At 41.1% G+C, this 22,249-nt stretch overlaps 1 protein-coding gene across 4 annotated transcripts in view; it reads right to left on the bottom strand.

Annotated features, from left to right (window-relative positions):
* The window catches only part of MIPOL1 (mirror-image polydactyly 1), a 191,607-nt gene that overhangs the window by 139,475 nt on the left and 29,883 nt on the right, over positions 1-22,249 (bottom strand). For 2 of the 4 annotated variants that reach the window (XM_083453028.1, XM_083453029.1), the window contains exons 2-4: positions 17,713-17,809; positions 2,844-3,075; positions 1,446-1,581 (exon numbers count right to left, since the gene is read on the bottom strand). In XM_083453028.1, coding sequence (XP_083309154.1) covers positions 1,446-1,581; positions 2,844-3,075; positions 17,713-17,809 — 465 coding nt within the window. Of the gene's footprint in view, positions 1-1,445; positions 1,582-2,843; positions 3,076-3,360; positions 3,500-17,712; positions 17,810-18,708; positions 18,807-22,249 lie in introns of those variants that run through there. The other 2 variants (XM_083453030.1, XM_083453031.1) reach the window with 2 other exon arrangements.

The following is a 22,249-nucleotide window of genomic DNA, read 5'->3' as shown; positions in this document are numbered from 1 at the left end:
TTAAAAAATGAAATTGCCGCCCACTTCCATCCTGATGCGTTATGAAGGGAAAGGAACCTACGGTATATTCCAGATTTAATTTCACAAACTCTTTACCTACCTAACATACACACAAAGAGAACAATCCTAAAGCATGTTGACCAGAGAAGGGAAGTTTCTGGAGCTCAGCAGAACTTACCCGCTAGAAAGGGTGCAAAGTATTGCAGCCTTAAGCAAAAGGTCAAGGCCCCCAAAGTGTGCTAATTTACCTGGTTGAGTTTTCAGATGTGGTTAGCAATTCCAGAACAGCAAACAAACAAACAAACAAACAAACAAACAAACAAGAAAAGCACACTAAGCCACATGGCCAAAACATTTGGAAAGGATTGAGTTAATATGCCTGTCACTATTGATTTCATCATTTGTTGTTTACCTGTGCTTTGTTAATTTTTGCCTGTTGCTTTAAACTCGTGTTTTAATGATTTTACTGGTGTTTTTTTGCGGCATGCTCTGAAATCTCTTCATGAAGGGTGGGATTATAAATGGAATAAATAATAATAATAATAAACATACATACATACATGCATGCATGCAACAGTCTTAAAAGTTAAGGGTGCTAATAAACAGTGCAACAGAGGTTTCAATTACTCCATACAAGGAACTTCAAATAAACTGAGCAAAAAATAAAAAGTAAACTTGGATATGTCTCTACACTCTGGTTTCTCTTCAGAGTGTATATATCCTTCATAATGAAAAAAATGTTGCATTTGAACAGAAGTGTAATGCATACGTATTTTTCAGCACTTGAGATCAATAACTGTGTTACTATCTTTATTCTAAAATCCACAATCCACTTCTATCACTTAACAAAAAAATTCAATGGTTAATTTAACAGTATTATTTTGATAATGAAGTGTGATTATATCTGCAAAACAATTTACTGAGGATTTTACCATTTAATTTATGAAAAAATAGATTGCTGTTAGTATAACAAAGCACATTTGAGGGATGCTTAATCTGATAACGTCAAAAACCTTGCACAGATTGACTGTTCTGAGAAGTGGAAAAAATACTGTAAATATGTACAATTTTTAATGTACAATAGATCTCTTAATCATCAATGCAAACCAAAGAGTTTGCTTTGTTACATGGGAGTCTCTTTCTATCAGCTTTGATCCAGGTTATTCAGAGTGTTTAATTAAATCATAGTCAGTTCTGAACAAGGCCAGCCATTCCAAATTTCCAAATTTGAGCCAAAAAGAACTGCAAAAGAATCTAGATGGCACTATCTGTGATGTCACTGATTTTAAAACAAAAACAAAAAGGCAGACAAGAAGAATATACAAAGATTAACAAACCATGAATCAAATGATCCCTGCAACAAAAGGAAGCTATATCTTGTCAATCAAAACAAACAATAAAGAAAAATTAGAGTAGGTTAATAGGCTTAGAATATTTCGCTGTACCTTTTTATTGTTTGCCCTTAGAACATCCAATTCCCTTAAGAGGAATGCAATATCCTTTTCTTTATCTTGGTTTGCTGTGACATGTAAAGGATCCATGTTGTCAGGCATAACTTCTCTTCCTTGCTTTTCAGTAGAGCTAGAGTGAAAAAAGGAAGAAAAACTTCATTGATCAGTTCGTTCAACACAGAATCTTCTTGTTCAAAGTGATACTTGCTACATTCAGGGGCAGGACAAAAGCTGTGTAGTAAAACACACACATCGCACCCAGAAGGTCCCCATTCATTTCCTGGCATAGGTTTGAAGGAAGTAAGTCTGGGGGGAAAGCCTCTGTACAAGACCCAGGTGGCAGTTTTATACCAGTTCACACATTCATAGTTGTTCCTGGATTTTTAAAACTTTCAAGAAATGCAATGCGAAAACTGCTGCTTCTTAAATTTACATCCATAGCACTGTTTTGTAAAGTTTTACATAAACCATTTGCTATAAATGCACAAAGCATGTGCAGATGTGTCTTCCTTTCTGTCCGATGAGATACCTGTTCCTGTTCTGCAAAGAGTCTCAACCATAATGTAACTACAGAGGTACCTCGAGTTACAAATGCCTCAGGTTACAAACGCTTCAGGTTACAAACTCTGCTAGCCTGGAACAGTTACTACGAGTTGAGAACTTTGCCCCAGGATGAGAACAGAAATTGTGTGCCGACGGCGCAGTGGCAGCAAGAGGCCCCATTAGCGAAAGAACAGTTTCAGGTTAAGAACGAACCTCCGGAACGAATTACGTTCGTAACTAGAGGTACCACTGTGCAGTGATACCTCAGGTTAAGAACGGACCTCCAGAACGAATTAAGTTCTTAACCTGAAACTGTTCTTAACCTGAGGTAGCACTTTAGCTAATGGGGCCTCCCACTGCCGCCGCGCCGTCGCAACACAATTTCTGTTCTCATCCTGAAGCAAAGTTCTTAACCTGAGGTACTATTTCTGGGTTAGATGAGTCTGTAACCTGAAGCGTCTGTAACCTGATGTACCACTGTACTTACACCAGTCTCATCCCATCACTTTTCTACAACTGCCCACTGAATTCTTGTTAGCTTATTTAAGAAGTTCTCTCCTGTGATAATAAAAGAAACTGAAGGTGGGATTCAACCAAGTTCTGCCAGCAAAAGCTCTACATAAGGACTTCCACATGCACTATGGGGATTCCCTCCTCCTTCTCCCCCATGTGCCTTCAAAATTTGCTTGGTGTGGGGTCAGTAGAACCCCTGGAACAATGTGCATGGGGAGGAGGAAGGATCATTCCATAGGGGGAAGCCAAAAAGCTTGCCCTGGCAAAAGATCACCGTCATGTGATGCTGAATGCTTCCCTGAGCTTTTAAAAGCCTCAAATGAACAGCTTGCTTACCTTAACCTTTTATCAGTGCAAGAGACAGTGAGATTACGTAGCTGCAAAGTTTTGGTACAAGCAGTTTGCATAATGCTTAAACTGGATGTTGGCTGATCAGAACAGTTTAGCTGTTCACTTTTAGTCTGAATGGCTTGTTCTCTTGGCTGTGATTTTGCTGAAGAACTCTGCAAATTCAGGTAACTGGGGGCAGAGACATCGTTCTTTTGCTCAGAATTCCGCTCCAAGATTTCTGTTAGAAAAATAACAACATTTTACTGTTTAATTAAAGAAGATGAAAGATGAGCATTTAATGCAGCTGAATGACAACGCTGCTGGCTTCTAAAGAAGTTCAGTAAAAACAAGTAAAATTTAATGCCAGTTTAACTGCCAGGATTTCCACAGCATGGAAAACCAGCTGTGTGGATTAGTAAATTGAACACAACCTGCATCCATGCATCTAAGTGGCAGAGAACAGGAGCCCCAGCACATTTCCCAAAGTCATTCAGTACTGAACTATACAAAAAGTATCACATACGAGTATAACTCTTCCAAGACTGTGATTGCAATCAGACATGGCTTCATCGTTGTTTGTTGCAAAAATACAGTTGTTAACACGATCCAAAGTTTATTGATCACGACAACATGTCAAGCTGTGGAAGCTCCTTGTGACTGTGCTTGAAGAGAAGGCAGGGAGGGAAACTATATGAGCCCTAAGGATCATGTGGCTTTTTCTCATCACACTAAACTATGGTCTAACACAAGAGTGGGGAAACATTCCCACCCTAGCAGACCAACTGTGACAGATAGTTGGGACAATCCATCTGTCAATCACCTGGTAACAGATGATGGACAGGAATGTTGCTCCACTCACCTGTCAGTCCCTTGCACAAAGCTTCCCAATGTGATGGCCTGGGAATCGGATTAGGAAGGAACCTGAGGAATCCCAGCCTGCACAGGAGTCCCCGCCTCCAGGACCAGCTGAGCCGGGGCTGGGGCTCGAACCTGAAGGGCCCTCACCTGTGCTGGATCCTCAGGAGCAGACACCAGCTGAATCTGCTCTGGCTCCGGAGGTGACTGAGGACCCATTGCCTGTAGGTGCGCCACTCTCAGCCCCGTCAGGGGAAGGTGAGGCTGCCTCTTGGTCCAGTAACCCTCCAGCCTCTCCTGAGCTACAGAGGCTCAGGGCAAAGAGGCGGAGGGAACTAAGTTCTCACAGGAGGAGTGCTCGCCTTAAGGCCAGGAGAGGCGAGTCACATGTGGACCGGGGCCGCCTTGTGCCTCAGGGCAGATAAAAGCCAGCCAGCCCAGTCCCAGGTTGCAGGAGCAACATTGTTGGTAACCTGTTCCTGCTGGCACCCTGTCCTGCCCTTCTGCCAGAGTTCCTGACCACACCCAACTCCTTGCCTTGGACCCCGCTTCAGCCTTGACAGACAGCCTCCATACCACACCCTCGACTTTGGACTGGACTCGGACCATGCCGCACGGTAACCCCCCGGGACCAGCACACCCAAGCACCCAACAGCCAGCTGGTTGTCGAGTGCTTGAGAACCATCCTATCCTCAACACTTCCCAAGCAGTGAGCATATAGCTGGAGAAGCTGCTTCATACAGGGATCAGCTTCATGATCACATTCCCCACATAGACCTCAGTCACAGCTGACCCACCTATGTTTCTACATGCCCTGCTACGGATGTCATATACCACATCATGACTGCTGCTCTGACATCATTAGGAAACTGCTCCACAAGACGTTCCTACAGTCTCTGCACAAAAATTCCCTAAAATTTTCTGAAAAGTCTGTTGTGCTTCCAAGGAACTGAATGCGCATCTTCTTTGCATCTTTAACAAAACTATTATGCTATGGACACCTTCATGCAATTCACTATTTACCCACTAAAACAGATAAACTAACATTAGTGAATAGGACCATTTCCCCTCTGTAAGGATAGCTTCACATAGAGGGAAGTGTTCTATGTGTAAACTAGGTAACTGAATACTCAAATGAAGTTAATTTCTCAAATATCCGGTTGACATTACTGCAATCTGCTTTTTCTTGAAGGAACTACAGCAGCACAATCACTTGTACAGGAAATTTCCCCTTCAAGCTGGGGTTTCTCAAGACCAATAATAGAAAGAACATGAATCTCAATGCCATTTATATTCTGGTGACTTTTAAGGTGATCAGTAGTGGAGCGCATGCTTGCCACACAGTAAAGTCCTAGCCTCCATTCCTGGTAAGATTTCCATCTGAATCCAAAAGATCCAATGCCAGAGCTCTGTAGACCAGAGATTGGCAACTTGTGATCCTCCAGATACTGTCCAATGGCAACTCCCATCATCCTTGTTAACTGTACTAGTTGGGACCGATGGAAGTTGGAAGCTCAGGAACATTTGGAAGGCCCCTAAAATTCCCATCCTTAGTGTAAACAGCACCAATCATACACTCAGCAGTGTATGATTTCAGAACAATTTGCATTTGACATAATTGGGGGTATTTGTACTCCATGAGTGGTATCCATGTAGGTTTATCTGTGTCTCTTATGAGTCACCAAAACTAAAGCAGACCCATACAGAAACTTGAAGAAGTTGACACCACAGACTTTGGCTCCTACTAGTAAACTGCAGTTACATGTAGGGTTTACAGTACATGTTTCATTATGTGTAGTTTTAGACTGAAGTAAAGCATGGCAATCCTGCCAACTTAGCAGTCCGAAAGCATGTCAAAGTGCAAGTAGATAAATAGGTACCACTCTGGCGGGAAGGTAAACGGCGTTTCCGTGCGCTGCTCTGGTTCACCAGAAGCGGCTTAGTCATGCTGGCCACATGACCCGGAATAAAGCGAGATGAGCGCCGCAACCCCAGAGTCGGTCACGACTGGACCTAACGGTCAGGGGTCCCTTTACCTTTACCTTAAAGCATGGCAATATTTTCCCTCACATATTATTAAGGAATAACTACTTATAAAGGTGGTACAGTTAAAACTCAAGAACGTTTCACCCTTCCACTACCGCTAATCAATGATCAGCAAGTTCTCTCAGTCAGAAAAAAACTTTTGTACACCACGTTTTACTCCCTACTCAATATTCCTTAGCTCTCTGTGTTACAACGTAAGCCCTAGGTTTAGTTAAGTAATAAGACAAAAATCTGTAGAAGAGAGCTGATCAATACATATATTGTGTCAGCTAGTAGAGACATATAAAATAGACCTAGAAATATCCAATTTGTGATTTATTAAAGAATTCGGATAGGACTGCCAGATGTGTTCTGACAGTATAAAAACAAACATAATTAAACTTGTGCCATCTGTAGGCACAATTTTGTGCTCAATACCGTTTCACAGGGTTGAACAGAGAGATGCATGACTGCAACTCTGCCCATGCAGTGGGGAATTTGTCCAGCTTCTTCCAGCTACAGCCTCTTAGTCTTTGCCCTGTGAAAAGCTGCTCTTGAGGGTTGGAAGGCCCACAGGAATAGCACTAGGCATGGCTCAAGGAGGCTGCTCTGGAAATTGATGTAAATTGGGGCGTTTCTGCGCAAACAGAATCTGTATCACAGCCATGAGGCTATATACCACAGCACTACTCTTCTCTAAAGTGGAAACAATTAGATGACAAGTTTTTTGTTTTTATAATGAATCAACCCCCATTAGAATTATGAATCAAGAACACGGTGGCCACATACACCTCCCCTAAATGAACATTGCAAAGTTAATTCCCTGAAATCGATGTAGGTGAATGCCTCACTTTCTAGTGTCCTACTCTGAGTGCTTCCACTTTGTTCCCAGTTTTATTTTCAACTCTGGCCACACACAATAGATACAAAGCATAAGTACCTGTTACTGCACTGGTTCATGCTCATTCCTGCTATCCTTATTTCTGCTTTTCCATCCCAATTCCTGTTCTATCCCCACCTCATTGATATTTAGAACACGAGGTCCTTGGATCAGAAATTTGTCTTTGGTGCTCATTTTTCTCTGTTATGCACCATGTACATGTATTGCAATCAATAATAACAACAGTACTCAAAATACCATTGCATGAAAACAGTTATGGTCCACCAACCACAGAAACACTACAATATGTAAGATCATTAAAATAAACACCATTTGCAAGATAAAAGTGAAGAGAGATTTAGTAGCCATTGAGGTTCTAGTAGAAAGGCAATTTTAAGGAAACCCCAAAGGTAGTAATTCCCTTTCTCAAATTCAAGAAACATTAATGAAATCCTATTTTTGTTTTCTTAAAAGTAAATTCCATCATAGATAGTGAGGCTTACTCTCAGGTAAGTGTACATAGGATTGAAGCCTAAATTTAGCCACCACCTCCCCCAGCCCAGTTTGGCAGATACCGCCTTTCATAACCTCTTCTCAAAGCTGGCTAATCATAATTTTAGTACTCAGTGTCAACTGTGATCATTAAGCACTTACTGTGTAAATATCACGAGCTTCCTTAGGCATTTGCTTTTTTTATATATATATATATATATTTGCAATTCATTAACATGATATTATTTCCCAGCATTAGATTTAGGAGAGAAATCAGTTGCAGTTGTGCAGATTTTTTTGTTCTGTGCCTGGGCATTAAGACCATTTTTGAGATTCCACGCATATACAATCAAAATAGCAGTATTGCTAGACAGATAGTAAAAAAAAAGAAGACGACGACGACGAAGAAGAAGAAGCGGGGAGGGCAATTTCAATGAAACACAATGTTAGTTCTAATGGACGGATGATTGTGTTTGGTCTTTTGAAACTTTGAAGTATAGGTAAGTCTTGATCACACAAATTAATAAATCCTAAAGCTGGAGTTAACAATAACCATTACACCCAAATTCTGCAGCTTAGCCCAGGCAATTTTTCAAAAGGTCAGGTTGTGAACTGGAGAAGATCAGGGAGGTCCACCGCATAGCTTTGTTGCCAGGCATCTCCCGTCTGGATTGTTGCAGGCATTTATTAGTATTCGTCAGCAGACTCAACAAAGCAAACAAGAAATTCAAGCACGAATAATAAAATGAAAATGCTGCTATATAACCCTTTGTCATTCAGCAAATATGGGACTTTTTAGCTACATTGTTCCTAAACCTGGGTTACTACTTTAATTTTTCTCCACCGGGCTGACTGAGCGAGTATGCATGTGTGTTAAATGCAGAGCTCCCTTAACAACTGCAGGACTGCCATTTAATCTGTTGGTAGATGGACCACTTCCTGTGGGAATTCTAGCTATGACTTCCAGATCCACCAAATAAATCTCAGATTAAGAATCCAAATGAAACCTGCCTTTGGCAGATAAAAAAAAAAAATGTCAAGATGGATATAAACAGTAAAATTATAAATTATCTAGGTGCTGCACACTGATTTGATGCGCCGGGTTTTCTTTGTGTGTTGTTTATATTTTACTGCAGTATCACAACTACACAAGGTATTCGTCAAATGTCACACTTTTATAATATTGGAGGCATCATTAAAACTGTTTGGCTAAGGACCTTGAAGTGTTTAAGCAGTAGCTCAAAAGTATATTTGTGCAAAGTAGAAGAATAAATTTACATATCAGCAGCAGCTCATAAGGGATGAGTAAATATTCTGTTTATCTCTCATTGTAATTCAGGTTAGTTTAAATACAGGGCTTCAAGATATCATTACAATCTATATAGATTTATTACTTAATTTCCAAACACAGTGCCTGGTGGAGTTTTACTCAGCCAAACTAGTACTTGGGTTTTCTATCTAAACCAGCATTTTAAAAAGGGAAGAAAGTAAGCCTTTCCATTATATATACTATATATATATATAGTTACTGTGACACCTGGCAGATAACACTCTTATTATATATTTCCTCATCAATTATCCAAATCTTAATTATCTAAATTTCCTTTTTATGTGGAGCAAGGTCATGTCCCTGCATACCCTTTAATTAAACAGAAATCCTCTTTGTCACCCAAATTTATTCAGGTATTAATGCCAATATGATAAATTTTATAATTTAAAATGGCAAAATTAGACAACCACACCAACCACACACCAAACATACACACACACAAATGCCCCCTGCCTTATTGAAATAACATACCTTTAAAGTACTTGTTTTATTTTTTTAGCCTGCATCACAATAACATTAAGGCCACTTTAGGCAATAATGAGCTGATAAACGTCATTCTCTGGAAAACGGTACATTAAACATGCAGGCAAAATCTTTGATAATCTCATTTCATCTCTGATGCATCCCCCTGGGGGACATGAACTGGTTTTTAATAAAAAAAATGGTTATGTCTTTGCTCATCATACCTGTAGGAAGGCTGGCCTGGTCTAAATTTAAGCTTTACACTTCTTGATAATAAAACTCTATCCAAAAATGTTTATAAGCAAAGCAATGGCCAGACATTTGCAGTACTTGTGATAATTTCCCTAAACCTTATTTGGAAGATACCTGACAACTCCAAAAAGCGTACAATACTGGCAACGCAAAGCCATGGAGTCCAAGCGGTAAACACCAAATTATATTAAAGTTGAAGAAATACAGCATTAAGGGATGCCAACTTGCCTTTGAGAATGAACAGGGGTACTTAGCAGTCACTGCTCTCCTTTTTCAATATACTGTATCGGTTTTCAACAAATCAAATCAAACCTCAAGAGATAGGTACTCGGTTGCTCCGTCAAGAAGGAACTTATGAGTTAGATGCGAGCAGCTTCTTTTTTTAAGTCCTCACAGTATTGCTTATGTCAAAGTATTCAAAAAAAAAATTGACGAAGAAGGGAAAAAGAAAAAGCTGTGAAGAGAGTGGTCAACTTAGTATTTAACTTAAAAAATATTGAATATAGTTGCCTTTGCTCTTCATCCTTCAGGTTTTTGGTTGTTGTTTTTTTTACATTTGTATACACCAAGTATCACTTATATTCACTGATCCATAATGGCCGCTCAGCCCATCCATAAAAGGTGGGTGGCGGTTGTGACCCGACACATGAGCTCCTTCACCTCCCTTTGTAATAAAAAATTTAAGGATTTATATATATATATGTGTGTGTGTGTGTGTGTGTGTGTGTGTAAAGAGACCCCTGACCATTACCATTAGGTCCAGTTGTGGTCGACTCTGGGGTTGTGGTGCTCATCTCGCTTTATTGGCCGAGGGAGCCGGCGTACAGCTTCTATACAGCCAGCATAACTAAGCCACTTCTGGCGAACCAGAGCAGCACACGGAAACGCTGCTTACCTTCCCGCCGGAGCGGTACTTATTTATCTACTTGCACTTTGACGTGCTTTCGAACTGCTAGGTTGGCAGGAGCTGGGACCGAGCAACAGGAGCTCACCCCGTCGTGGGGATTTAAACCGCCGACCTTCCAATCGGCAAGCCCTAGGTTCTGTGGTTTAACCCACAGTGCCTCCCGCGTCTCATATATATATATATATATATATATATATATATATATATATATGTGTGTATAATGTTCATAAATGTACCAATCTAGCACGTACATCGATATGTGGACCACATGTCTGGAGCAGCACAGGAAGACCGCCCTGAAACCATTTTGACTCCCAAACTGATGAAATGTTTTCTCTGCAAGGAGGGAGAGGGTGAGGGAACCTTCCCATTGTCTCAGGAATTAAGTGATCACCATCTCAAAGGAATGGCCCGACTACCAGGAAAGGGAATCAGATAACCTGGCAGACAGGAAAAACAACAACATTCAAATTTATGTTGTAGACCGCCTTTTCTGTGATGTAGCTTTGATGTTTGTGGGGGATGGTCTTGGGTTACACCCCTTCTGTGATGTATGTATGATGTATGGAGGGGTGGTCTTGAGCTCCAGGGCAGGGAATTTAAAACGTCTATATAAGGGCAGGCACACCTTGGTTCTGGGTCCTCCTCCTCCTCTCTCCTGTGTGTGAGGGGAGCACCCTGTTGCAACAGCTTTAATAAAGATCAGGCTTACTAGCTGCTTTGCTTCTCAATATTCTCTGGTTGGCCTCTGTTATTTTCTCCTACCGATGGAGAACCTACAAAGGACTCTATAAAGGGCTCTTGCATACCCCATAAGGGAATAAGGGCAGATCTTGTTTACAACACCTGGAACACGCCAGTTTCCCATGCGGCCGTTGGCTCGCACCCCCTGGCCGTAGTGGAGCATCACAGGTCACCCACCAGACCCTGTTTTGAATCGTGCCTATCCGTGGTGGCCTGTGGGACGTGCTCAGGGAACGGACATGGAGTGGTAGTTTTCTCTCTGGTCCACTTCCAGACCATAGAGAACTGGCCGGTGCTGTTCGCTGTAGCCCAAGCCACTCCCACCACTGCATATGTAAATAGAGAGAACTGGGGGCCCTTCTCTTCTTTTATGTAGTCATTGCAGTTTGGGATGAGAGGCAGAAAGGACCTTAGAGTTCTGAAAACAGGGGCAAATGGCTTTTCTCCACATGAAATGGACTTATGAATTGTAGCAGGTTCTTGCTTTCTAATGACAAATAAAAACATCAGAAGAAACTAATGGAGTCATGTTTATAGGTTTTACGACATTCTGCAAGAAAAAGAAGAAATTACTGCCAAGGTTGTGAGTTCCTAGATCAGGGTAGCCAACCTGCTCCCCTCTCCATGTTGTGAACTGCTCCTGATGCTGTGGACAACAATTCCTACCGTCCGTGGCTATTGGCACTGCTGCCTGGGGCTAATGGGAGTTGTAGTCTGAAACAGTGGGAGGGCACCATGTTGACCATCACTAGTAACAGAATATAACCCATTCTATATGAACTCCTCACCAGAATTCCAGCAACCATAAATCTTTTTCTGGCAGAAAATGTTTGAGCAACAACTTGGATGGAGAAACTGAGATGTAAGCAGCTTGCTTAATTCTGCAAACAACCGTCAAGATGAGCCTCTGCCAGGTTTGTGCAGTGATGGCCAACCTTCTTGCCATTCTGATGTATAGATGATAGAGAAATGATAGTATGAGAGACAGCTGACAGGATGATCGTAACAACACTATCTCCTACTTAAGACTTGACTTGTACCCCTCTAACCCTACTGCCATGAAGGAAAGAAAGAAAAAGCCAGCATCTTGAATAAAGATCTAGCATGGGTTAGAAATGGGAAAAGGGCTGGTGAACAAAGAAAAGATGTTTAAATACACAACACAGTAACTCTTCCATAATATTAAGGGCTAAACCAATCTGGTACCCTCCAGACATTGCTGGAATCTAGCTCAGATCAGCTCAAGTCAGCATGGCCAATGCTGGGATCCAACATCTGGGCAGCACCACATCAGCTACTCATAGACTGTAAACTCCATGTGCAATTCTTTGAATGAGCCCATTATTTCTGAACTGCAGCTAAATTGAACTGAATAAAATCCTAACCCCAGCGGGGTGGGGGTGGGGGAGAAATCGTAAAAGAATCACAACACAAAAATGAATAGTATTTACAGCTGTAACAAATACTTCCTAAGCCTCCAATGGCCATGACAGATCAGGGATTTTGCAAACTGAACTACTGTACGTTGGAACACAAATATACTGTTGCACGCCCCCCCCCCCCAAATCCATGGATGGATTGCTAACAGATTGGGTGGGTGGCTAACAGACTGAGGTTGAATCCTGACAAGACAGAAGTACTGTTTTTTTTGGGGGGGCAGGCAGGTATGGGGGACTCCCTGGTCCTGAATGGGGTAACTGTGCCCCTGAATGATCAAGTGTGCAGCCTGGGAGTCATTTTGGACTCACAACTGTCCATGCATGCGCAGGTGAATTCTGTGTCTGGGGCAGCTGTCTACCATGTCCATCTGGCACACAGGCTGAGACCCTACCTGCCCGCAGACTGTCTTGCCAGAGTGGTGCATGCTCTGGTTATCTCCCACTTGGACTACTGCAATGCACTACTTTGAAGGTGACCCAGAAACTGCAACTAATCCAGAATGCGGCAGCTAGACTGGTGACTGGGGGCGGCTGCCAAGACCACATAACACCGGTCCTGAAAGACCTACATTGGCTCCCAGTACGTTTTCGAGCACAATGCAAAGTGTTGGTGCTGACCTATAAAGCCCTAAATGTCCACCATAGCCGCAGCCTTGGATTCAAACAAAACTCAACAATCTCTCTCTTTCTCTTTCCATCTTGCTGCTTTGCTTCTAGCTCACATCACTACAAACTCTCTGCTCTCAACTCAGCCTTATTTCTTCTAACTATCATTGAGTTGGGGGAGGGGCCCCACCGATTTGACATCTTGCATAGATCCACTTCCTTTGTTCCCCTTGGTGGCCCATCACCTGGGCAATTACCTTATCCAGAAACTAGCCTGGTTTACATTTTAACACTTGCTGGATTCCAGTGGTTAGAAGGCTCTCACCATAGAGCCTGCTCATAACACTATTATCCCATATTGTTCCTTAATGGTGTGAAGAACGTTCTCTATCTATCAACGTAATTTCTGTTTTGTTTTACACACTCAAAAAACACAAAATACACATTCCATTACAAAAATTTGGAATTCTATAAATAAAAGGATAACTCATATTGGCCAATTGATTATGTAGCCCACTGTGTGTAAGGACTATGCATACCAAGATGTTACGGTAATCTGGTACTATTTAATGTATAAGTCACAGAACTTGCAAATGGTCTCTTTGAAAGAATTAACCTTTTGAACCTTTCTTAGGGTATAGTGACCCCTAAAGGTACTAAAGTTGAACTGGCTACAGAGGTTCTAAAATGTAATAGAATGAATATATATTTGTTGCTGGCTGTGAAAAGGGGAGCCTGAAGGACACCTTCAGATTTTGTTAGTTGAAGTGGTCCAGTTTCCTCTGAGCCACATCTTAGAAACCTTGATCTGGCAATAATGGAAAAGGAATTCAACAAGTGGGTATAGTGACCATTCATGAAACAGCCATAAGTCAAGGAAACATTTCCTGTGGAGATCAGGACAACTACGAAAAAGGAAACTCATGCCACAACCGTCTGCATAATAGTTAGGATGGCTTCCCAAAGGAGATTTCTTTCTTTCTTTCTAAAAATCACCTGCGATATTCAACATTTAACCCACTTCCCCAGAAATTCTCTATGTTTTATGCTTTGTGGACCCATTTCACGAGTTGTTGTAAAAACAGAGCAGTTTGGTGGTGAACTTCAGTCCACAGCTTGGATGTGGCCTTCTAGGCCTCTTTCCTTCCAGTCTTTGGCACTTTCCCCAAAGTACCCTCGACTCTGTGCCCTCCTTGAGTGCTTTTGTCTGGCTAAAACACCTCATTGAACTGTGATAATGCCCCTTGATTGCCGGGATGGAGAAATTTGTAGAGAAATCTCTAGCCTTTGCATGGCTAGAATATAGCCTACTGTACAAAGGTAAACAAAATCACATCAATGGCTCTACCCACTGATGCTTCTGGCTCTCCCTACCTCTGGCAAGCAGCCCCTGAAAGTTTTCAACCCCCTGGGGGGCGGAAAAAAGGGTTCCCTATTTGAATAGTAGAATATGCTGGCACAGCAGGGCGCTGGCCTTGCTGCTTCACCTTGTCTAGATTCCAGTCCTTAACATTTCTCCTCCATCCTGTTCACTCACAAGAGGGCCCGAACGACATTTAGGAAACAGCCCTCCTTCTACATTCATACAAGCGCCACAGAGAGCGAAGCTCTGAGGGAGAGAAATGGCCAGGGAGAAGGGAGAAGAGAGAAACCCCTTTCTTAGGAGAGTTTAAGTGGAAAGTTAGATATATGCGGGAGGAGGAGTAAGTTCCCTTCAGGACTGAGACTGAAGCAGCATGAAGCACTGGGACATATACACACACAAGAGTGAATGTAATGTGATGCTAACTAGGGTTTTCTTATCTATCATGTTCTTGTGTTTCTTGTGGCAAGCCATTCACAGCTGTGGAGTAAATTATGTTTACTCCTCCTCCTTCTTCCTTCCCTATACAACGCTGACTCTTCTGCCACAAGTGACCCCGGTAGACAAATCAGAAGGCTCCTGGTTTGAATCTTGGTCAACTCAGAATCCAGTTTCTAACCAAGTTCCCTGCCTCCAGCCCGTTTCCCAGTTCAGTTTTATGTTTGAAGAACTCCACACTCCTTGCTTTTTTAATCTTTCCTTTGGAGCACATTACATTTAACTGCTTATTAAATCAAATCGAAGCAAACAAGATGGCTGCTCTGGCTACTGGCTCTCTTCAGTTTGTATGGGATTAGCACTAGGCAATGCTGTTGCTAGCCTGTAACTTCTCCATGCCTGCAGCTTGGGTCTTGGTTTTATGAGGAGAAACAGGAAGCTGATGCTTTTCAGAGCCTGTAATTTAGAGCTGCTAGGTCAACCAGAGATGCACCTAAAATAATAGTACAAAAAGGGTTTTCTGTTTGTAATTTTGATTAAAGTGGATATTCTTCAGAGAGAATGAAATCAGTCAGTCACTTTGATATTGACTCAAAAGCTGGTGGTGATAGGAAGAATGGATGAATTGCTAGTGTTGATGTACTTTCACTGCTTCCTTGGAAACTAGAGAGAGATGGGTGTAGTGCAATTAACCGTGAAGTGTACCTCTACTGAACCACCAGTACGGCTCTCCAATGCTAAAAGGGAGGCAGGTCTCCTCTTGCATTATTTTGCATTCATAAAGATGTTCTAAACCCTTTCAGGAAAAAGAAAAGCGGCAAGACAAGGAAAAGCATGTGCAAAGAAATGCAACATATGCCCCCCCCCCTCTGCACCCATGATCCATTTGCCAAGGCTGCACATGAGGACCTCTCCCGGCCAAGATGCAGTTGAACTGACCTTTGGAAGGGACAATGGGGCGTCTGTCTGCACATGCCGCGGGTAGTTCCTCCCAGCTGATACCGCATTTATTTACTTGCTTACTGTCTGCACTTAAAACCCACCCTTCAACAAATGGTTGCAGTAATGTCACAATTAAAGTAAATAGAACTTACACTAACGTCAGAAACTAAAACGGCAAACAACTAATGACAACAACGAACAAAACAGAACAGCTAGGCACAGCAATTTCTTTTGTTGATCACGAGTTCCATACAGATACTGAAGCTCCTTCTGTTTCTGTGTATGTGTCTCTGCCTAAGCATTCTGGGGGGGGGGGCACACTGTTTGGCGTGAGCTGTCTTGTCCTCCTGACCAGGTTACTGCCCCCAGCTCTGCTCCTGAGTCTGAACTGGAAGGAAAAGAGTGCTGGGGGGAGGGCCTACTCTTTGTTATCAAGGGCAAGGCAGCCAGAACTGCTGCTGACGTTGGTTATAATTTTCAGAACCGTAACTTTCAGAACTCTTGCTCAAGTTGCAGCGTTGAATGGTAGAGCAACTCTCCACGATACGTGCGATAAGTAAGGCTTAATTCACTTAAAGCTATGGTTTTCGCAATAGTGATGTATGGAAGTGAGAGCTGAACCATAAAGAAGGCTGATCACCGAAGAATTGATGCTGTTGAATTATGGTGCTGGAGGAGACTCTTGAGAGTCCCATGGACTGCAAGAAGATCAAACCTATCCATTCTGAAGGAAATCAGCCCTGAATGCTCACTGGAAGGACAGATCCTGAAGCTGAGACTCCAATACTTTGGCCACCTCATGAGAAGAGAAGACTCCCTGGAAAAGACCCTGATGTTGGGGAAGATTGAGGGCACAAGGAGAAGGGGACAACAGAGGACAAGATGGTTGGACAGTGTTCTCGAAGCTACCAGCATGAGTTTGACCAAACTGCAGGAGGCAGTGGAGGACAGGGGTGCCTGGTGTGCTCTGGTCAATGGGGGTCACGAAGAGGTGGACACGACTAAACGACTAAACAACAACAAATTCACTTGGAACAGCATGAAGCAAGGAAGCCTGCAGGAGTAAGATGCAAGGAAAATGGATTGACAGCATGGATAATGCAGCTAGGACACATGTCTAGGGTTTTTCTTTCTAGAATTGCAGGCATTTGGCAATGGGACTGCAATGCATGGGGAGGGAAAGGTTAACTGTTCCCTCTGCAGCCATGATTCCAAGACAGTCGTACCTTGGTTGCTGAACGGCTTGGTACTCGGACATTTTGGCTCCTGAACGCCGCAAACCAGGAAGCGAGTGTTCCGGTTTGCAACGCCCGAAGTGGCTTCCGATTGAGTGCAGGAAGCTCCTGCAGCCAATCGGAAGCTGCGTCTTGGTTTTCGAACCATTCCAGGAGTCGAATGAACTCTTGGAACGGATTAAGTTTGACAACCATGGTACGACTGTAAATATCGCTTCCTGCCCCCCTCCCCTGCCACAATTAACCTCAGGGGGGAAAGCTCCCATTCATACCATTGAGAGCTCTCCCACCACCAGCAAACTGCACCACAGGACAGATACAGTGGCACCTCGGGTTACATATGCTTCAGGTTACACACTCCGCTAACCCAGAAATAGTACCTTGGGTTAAGAACTTTACCTCAGGATGAGAACAGAAATCGCCTGGCGGCAGCAGGAGGCCCCATTAGCTAAAGTGGTGCTTCAGGTTAAGAACAGTTTCAGGTTAAGTACGGACCTCCGGAACGAATTAAGTACTTAACCTGAGGTACCACTGTACTCATTGCCAAGATCATGGCTGGAAAGGGTTAAATTCCCCCCCCCCTCCAACCACCACCACTGAAGCCCCAATGCTAATACCTCCCCCATCTGTAATTACAGAAAGAAAACTCAGGTGTGCTTACTAGCCGTTGTGCAATTAGAATAGCAGTTCAACCCTCTGCTACGTATATATTATCCTTACAGACAAAAAAAAAAGGTCTGGTTTAAAAGGAACATGCTTGCAGTTACATCACTTAACAGAAAAGAAGTGAACTTTTTTAAACAGTCACTTTTACCTACCAGCAAGAACAAATGCATTCCATCCAGGCATTGCCTAGCATTGGCATAGCCCCTGGGGTTATGTATCAATACCTCAGAAGTCCTTACCTTTTGACCAGTCCTCCATTTGTATTTCTGAACTTGTTTGATCTGGCAAGGTCTCCGCGTCTTGCTCCAAGACTTCAGAGCTAAAGTAAAGCCAAGTCTAGATAAATAAACGTAAAACAATATATCAGAACACACCTATACCTTGCCCTTATTTGTCAGGGAATTTACAAGACAAATGACTCAAAAAAAATGTTTATAATAGGACAATAAAACCTGTTTATTTTAACAGGTGACATTAAATTGACTTTCACAGTAAAAGATATTTTTGTTCACACTTTCAGTTTAGATAGATTTATTCTGTTCTCTGTTGAATTTAATGATGGTGTTGAGAAACATATTAGTCCTCAGAGCCTGATCCTGGCAACAGTTATTACAAAATAGAATGAGTAGGTCCAGGAAAGCAAATATGATTACTTTTTTCTTGGTCTGCATTACCAGTGGTAGTGATTGCAGGATTAGGTCATGTCAAGGTTTTGCTCTGCATAATCCTTAGGTATATATGCAAGTATTACACAGAGAAAGTTCTCACAATATTTTCAGATTCGTATTAAGATACATAAATCACCATGTTAACGTTTTTAATTTGTAAGAATAGTATGTTCATTAGAGACAATGTGGAATTACAGTTATTATGCCTGCATTATCACAGTTTTGTGACTTTTTGGTTGGTCTTAATAAAGGTATTACCCAACCATGGGTTTTGGAAAGTTTTTCCCTTTACTGATCCAACATGGCTACTTGTTCTTCATGTTTCTTATAATAAGAAAGTTTACTTCTTAGGAACCCCAGACGGCCATAAAATGAAATAAACTGAGAAACCTAGCCACCATGTAGTTATCAAGTTCAAAATAAGGAACAAGAACACTTAAAAAATTTTTTATAGATAAATAGCTTATACTGTATAGCCTGTACTTGATTCAGCTCTAAGAATACACAGTGAAAGCAAGATGAGAGATTTTAAGGGACTTTCTTCTCAGGAGTGAGAGAGAATATTACCTCAGACCCTGAAGTCTGAATTCCTTACAAAAAGTCCTCAAATGAAGCTGTAACTTTGGCTTTTTCAGTTCTGTGTAACTGTGTTGATTTGGGGTTGGCAATTTCCCCCCCTATATAAGTTCCTCATTTACTTTTGGATTAGCTGGAAATATAGAAGGTTATTATTAATATCAAAGAAATGTGTTTTAAGTCAATGAAGTCTTTCCTCTACATATTGCACAAAAAGGTCCATAATAATTGCAGTCTTTTAATAAGGTATTCATATAGCAAGAGATGAAGAAAATACAGTCTTTAATAACCTCTGGAGTATTTTAAAACATGTCTTAGGGCCTTAATGTGCCTAGTAATATACTATTTAAAACCACAATTTTATCCCTCCACAATATACAGTCATACTTCCCCGCCATTTACCCAGCTAATGAATGCCAGCAATTAGTAAAATGTAATCCCACTGCACAATCAGTTTAATGCTTTTAGCACTCAGAAAAGTAAACACCAAATTAATACTGCTCAAGCCATATCAGATCCTACTTGGAAGCAAGCAATTATAGTTCAGCTCCTCAGGTGTAATTAAATGATTGGAATGATTTAGTTCCATAAATGCAAGTTAATTCATAAGCAAGCAACAAATATACTGGGAGTAATTACAAGAAACATTGGCAGTCTAAGCAGGGCATGCTCTTTTATACACCTGGTATAGGAAAATGCTGCCCTCTCCTGGATATCGAGTGTGACTATCCACTCCAACAGCCACACGAATGTGAAGCATGGCAAAATGCAAGGTGTGAACACAGGAGAATCTCTGAAGGTTAAAAGTCATTATTGCATTTCACACGCACAAACCATCAACTATGGTAGTAGCCATAGTAGATTGCCAGCAAGAATTACTTAAATCACACACAGCCAGCGTTCATGGGCTAGCAGGGAAATGAGTCTTGTTGATCCGCAATAGAATCAGACGGACAGCTTTATTCACAAAGCACTTCTTACACAAATATAACCTGCTCGGAGAAAATCATTTACAATGTCACGTATAAAGACTATGCAAATGTCTGTTTTGTGGAATGTACACAATTTAGGAAAAGGCTTCCCAAAATATGTTTCCACAGAAATATAGAACTAGCACAGTTATCTTGCATGATGATGGCTGCAATCTTATACCCATTTATAGCTGGGAGGAAGCCGTACTGAACCCAATAGGACTTTCTTCCGAGTAGAGATGAATAGGATTTCACTGCACATTTTTCCCTATGCAGGGAATATATCCTATCCACATTAAAAATAATCCCCCTTACCAATGTGTTAAAGATTTAAGGCTATTTCAGGAAATACAATAGGTTTAATGTAATACAGTCATGAACATATTCTATTTCTAAAGAGAAAATATATTGTATACAGTCAATTTTTGAAAATACATTAAAAAAAAAATCTTTAAAACTGCACTGGGAAAACTTACCAGTGCCTTCAGTTATATATCTATAATCCATAACCAAACATTACTAAATAAAATTATTATTAATAATAATAATAATGATGATGAAGGCTGTTAAATAGTGTACACGGAATATGTTTAATAGTGTACACTGAAAATGCACACAGATTACAATAACTTATTTTCAGAGTACAACACGCATTACAATCTAGTTCAAGTTAGTTAAGACCCACTGAAGTCAATAAGTTATTTGTGACTAACTTGATATCAATGAGGCTTAAGTGCGACAAATTTTAGCTGCATTGGGGCTATGTTGTAATTTTAATCACAGTTAAATATTTTCTGTTGGTGTTGATTGAATCAGGAGTTTTCTTTGACAGCTGCCTTCAGATACCGTAAAATTATAATAATTATCTTCAGAACCAATATTATTTAGTTTACAGTATTGCGGTAAAGTGAGAAGGAAATAAGCTTTATATATCTGTGAAACCACATACAGCCCTCCTCTGTACAGACATCACTAATGTGTCAGTGTGTTTTTGAAGCTTTAAACAAATCAAGAACATAAGCACACTTAGATATTTGTTTACATCAGCCACCAGACACTGCAATTTGTGTAAAAAGCATAAACATATATAAACATAACTAAGCATTGCCAAATTATACAAATTAAAAGATACTAGAGTATACCACCCTCTCTTAACAGACAGAAGCAAATGAAAGGTTATGTTAAACAAACAATAATATGGAATTTGAATCACAACCCTGAGTCACTTTTAAGACTTTGTGCTTTAGTCTCTCGATGGATGCTTTTTTTCTTTTTTGCAACAAAACATGCTTACCTTATTAATCTTTAAATGTTTTTAAATAACCCTTGTAGATACGAATTCAATTATTTTATTAGAAGACATATTATTAATTTTAAAATGTACAGCACATTTACTTTGCCCTTTAATGCCATGGTCTTATTTTTCTATTCAAATCTTGTACACTGTAAGTTAATTGCTTTTGGAAACTACTTATTATTCATGTAAAAATTAATGTGCCAATGTGTTTAAATCCTTTTAAATGACCATTCATGCATCCTCCCCGTTTAAGTACCGATGAAATCTGTCAAAGATATCAGTGCAAGATGGTTTTAAAGAAAGTTCCAATAAAGATTTTTCCCCCTGCTAACATAAGATTTTCATTTTCACCAACTTTACTTGAATTCCATTAATTTTTTAAGCTGCTTTTAATAAATTCACCAAGTAAAAATTTTTAGGCCCCATAGTCTGTCATTTGTGTTCCAGCTGACTCTATGAATATTAATAACAGTGTTATCCTGATTAAATAGGCTTCATATGAAATCCCTGTGAATCCTATAGCTCAGACATCTCATTTTTTCCAACTCTTTATGAATTTGGATTCAGACATTATGCTGGAAGAAATCTTTAATAACAGATCTACTGGTACATTTCTGTATTCTTAAGCAAGAACGAGATCTTCTCATAATTCAAACAATTAAAAGAAACACGTCTACATCTTAAGGTTTCAGGCTTTCTGTAAATACACACAACACATCTTAACTCTAATGGAAACTTCAGCATTTTCAGAACAAAGGACTGGGTACCTATTAAAAAGTAATACTCATGTCTCTCCCAATACGCACCTTATTTGGTCTTAATTCATAGGTGCTTTGCAGTTATGAACATGTGATTAGATAGACAGTACGTTTCCCAGTACGTTTCCGAGCACAATTCAAAGTGTTGGTGCTGACCTTTAAAGCCCTAAACGGCCTCGGTCCAGTATACCTGAAGGAGCGTCTCCACCCCCATCGCTCTACCCGGACACTGAGGTCCAGCACCGAGAGCCTTCTGGCGGTTCCCTCACTGTGAGAAGCCAAGTTACAGGGAACCAGGCAGAGGGCCTTCTCGGTAGTGGCGCCCTCCCTGTGGAACGCCCTCCCACCAGATGTCAAAGAGAACAACAACTACCAGACTTTTAGAAGACATCTGAAGGCAGCCCTGTTTAGGGAAGCTTTTAATGTTTGATGTATCACAGTATTTTAATATTCTTTTGGAAGCCGCCCAGAGTGGCTGGGGAAACCCAGCCAGATGGGTGGGGTAT

This window comes from Podarcis tiliguerta (assembly GCF_965153285.1).
Source record: "Podarcis tiliguerta genome assembly, chromosome: 1".
In the NCBI taxonomy this organism is placed as follows: domain Eukaryota; kingdom Metazoa; phylum Chordata; class Lepidosauria; order Squamata; family Lacertidae; genus Podarcis; species Podarcis tiliguerta.
Note: the sequence above shows the minus strand (reverse complement) of the source record. Positions and strands in the feature narration are given on the sequence as shown.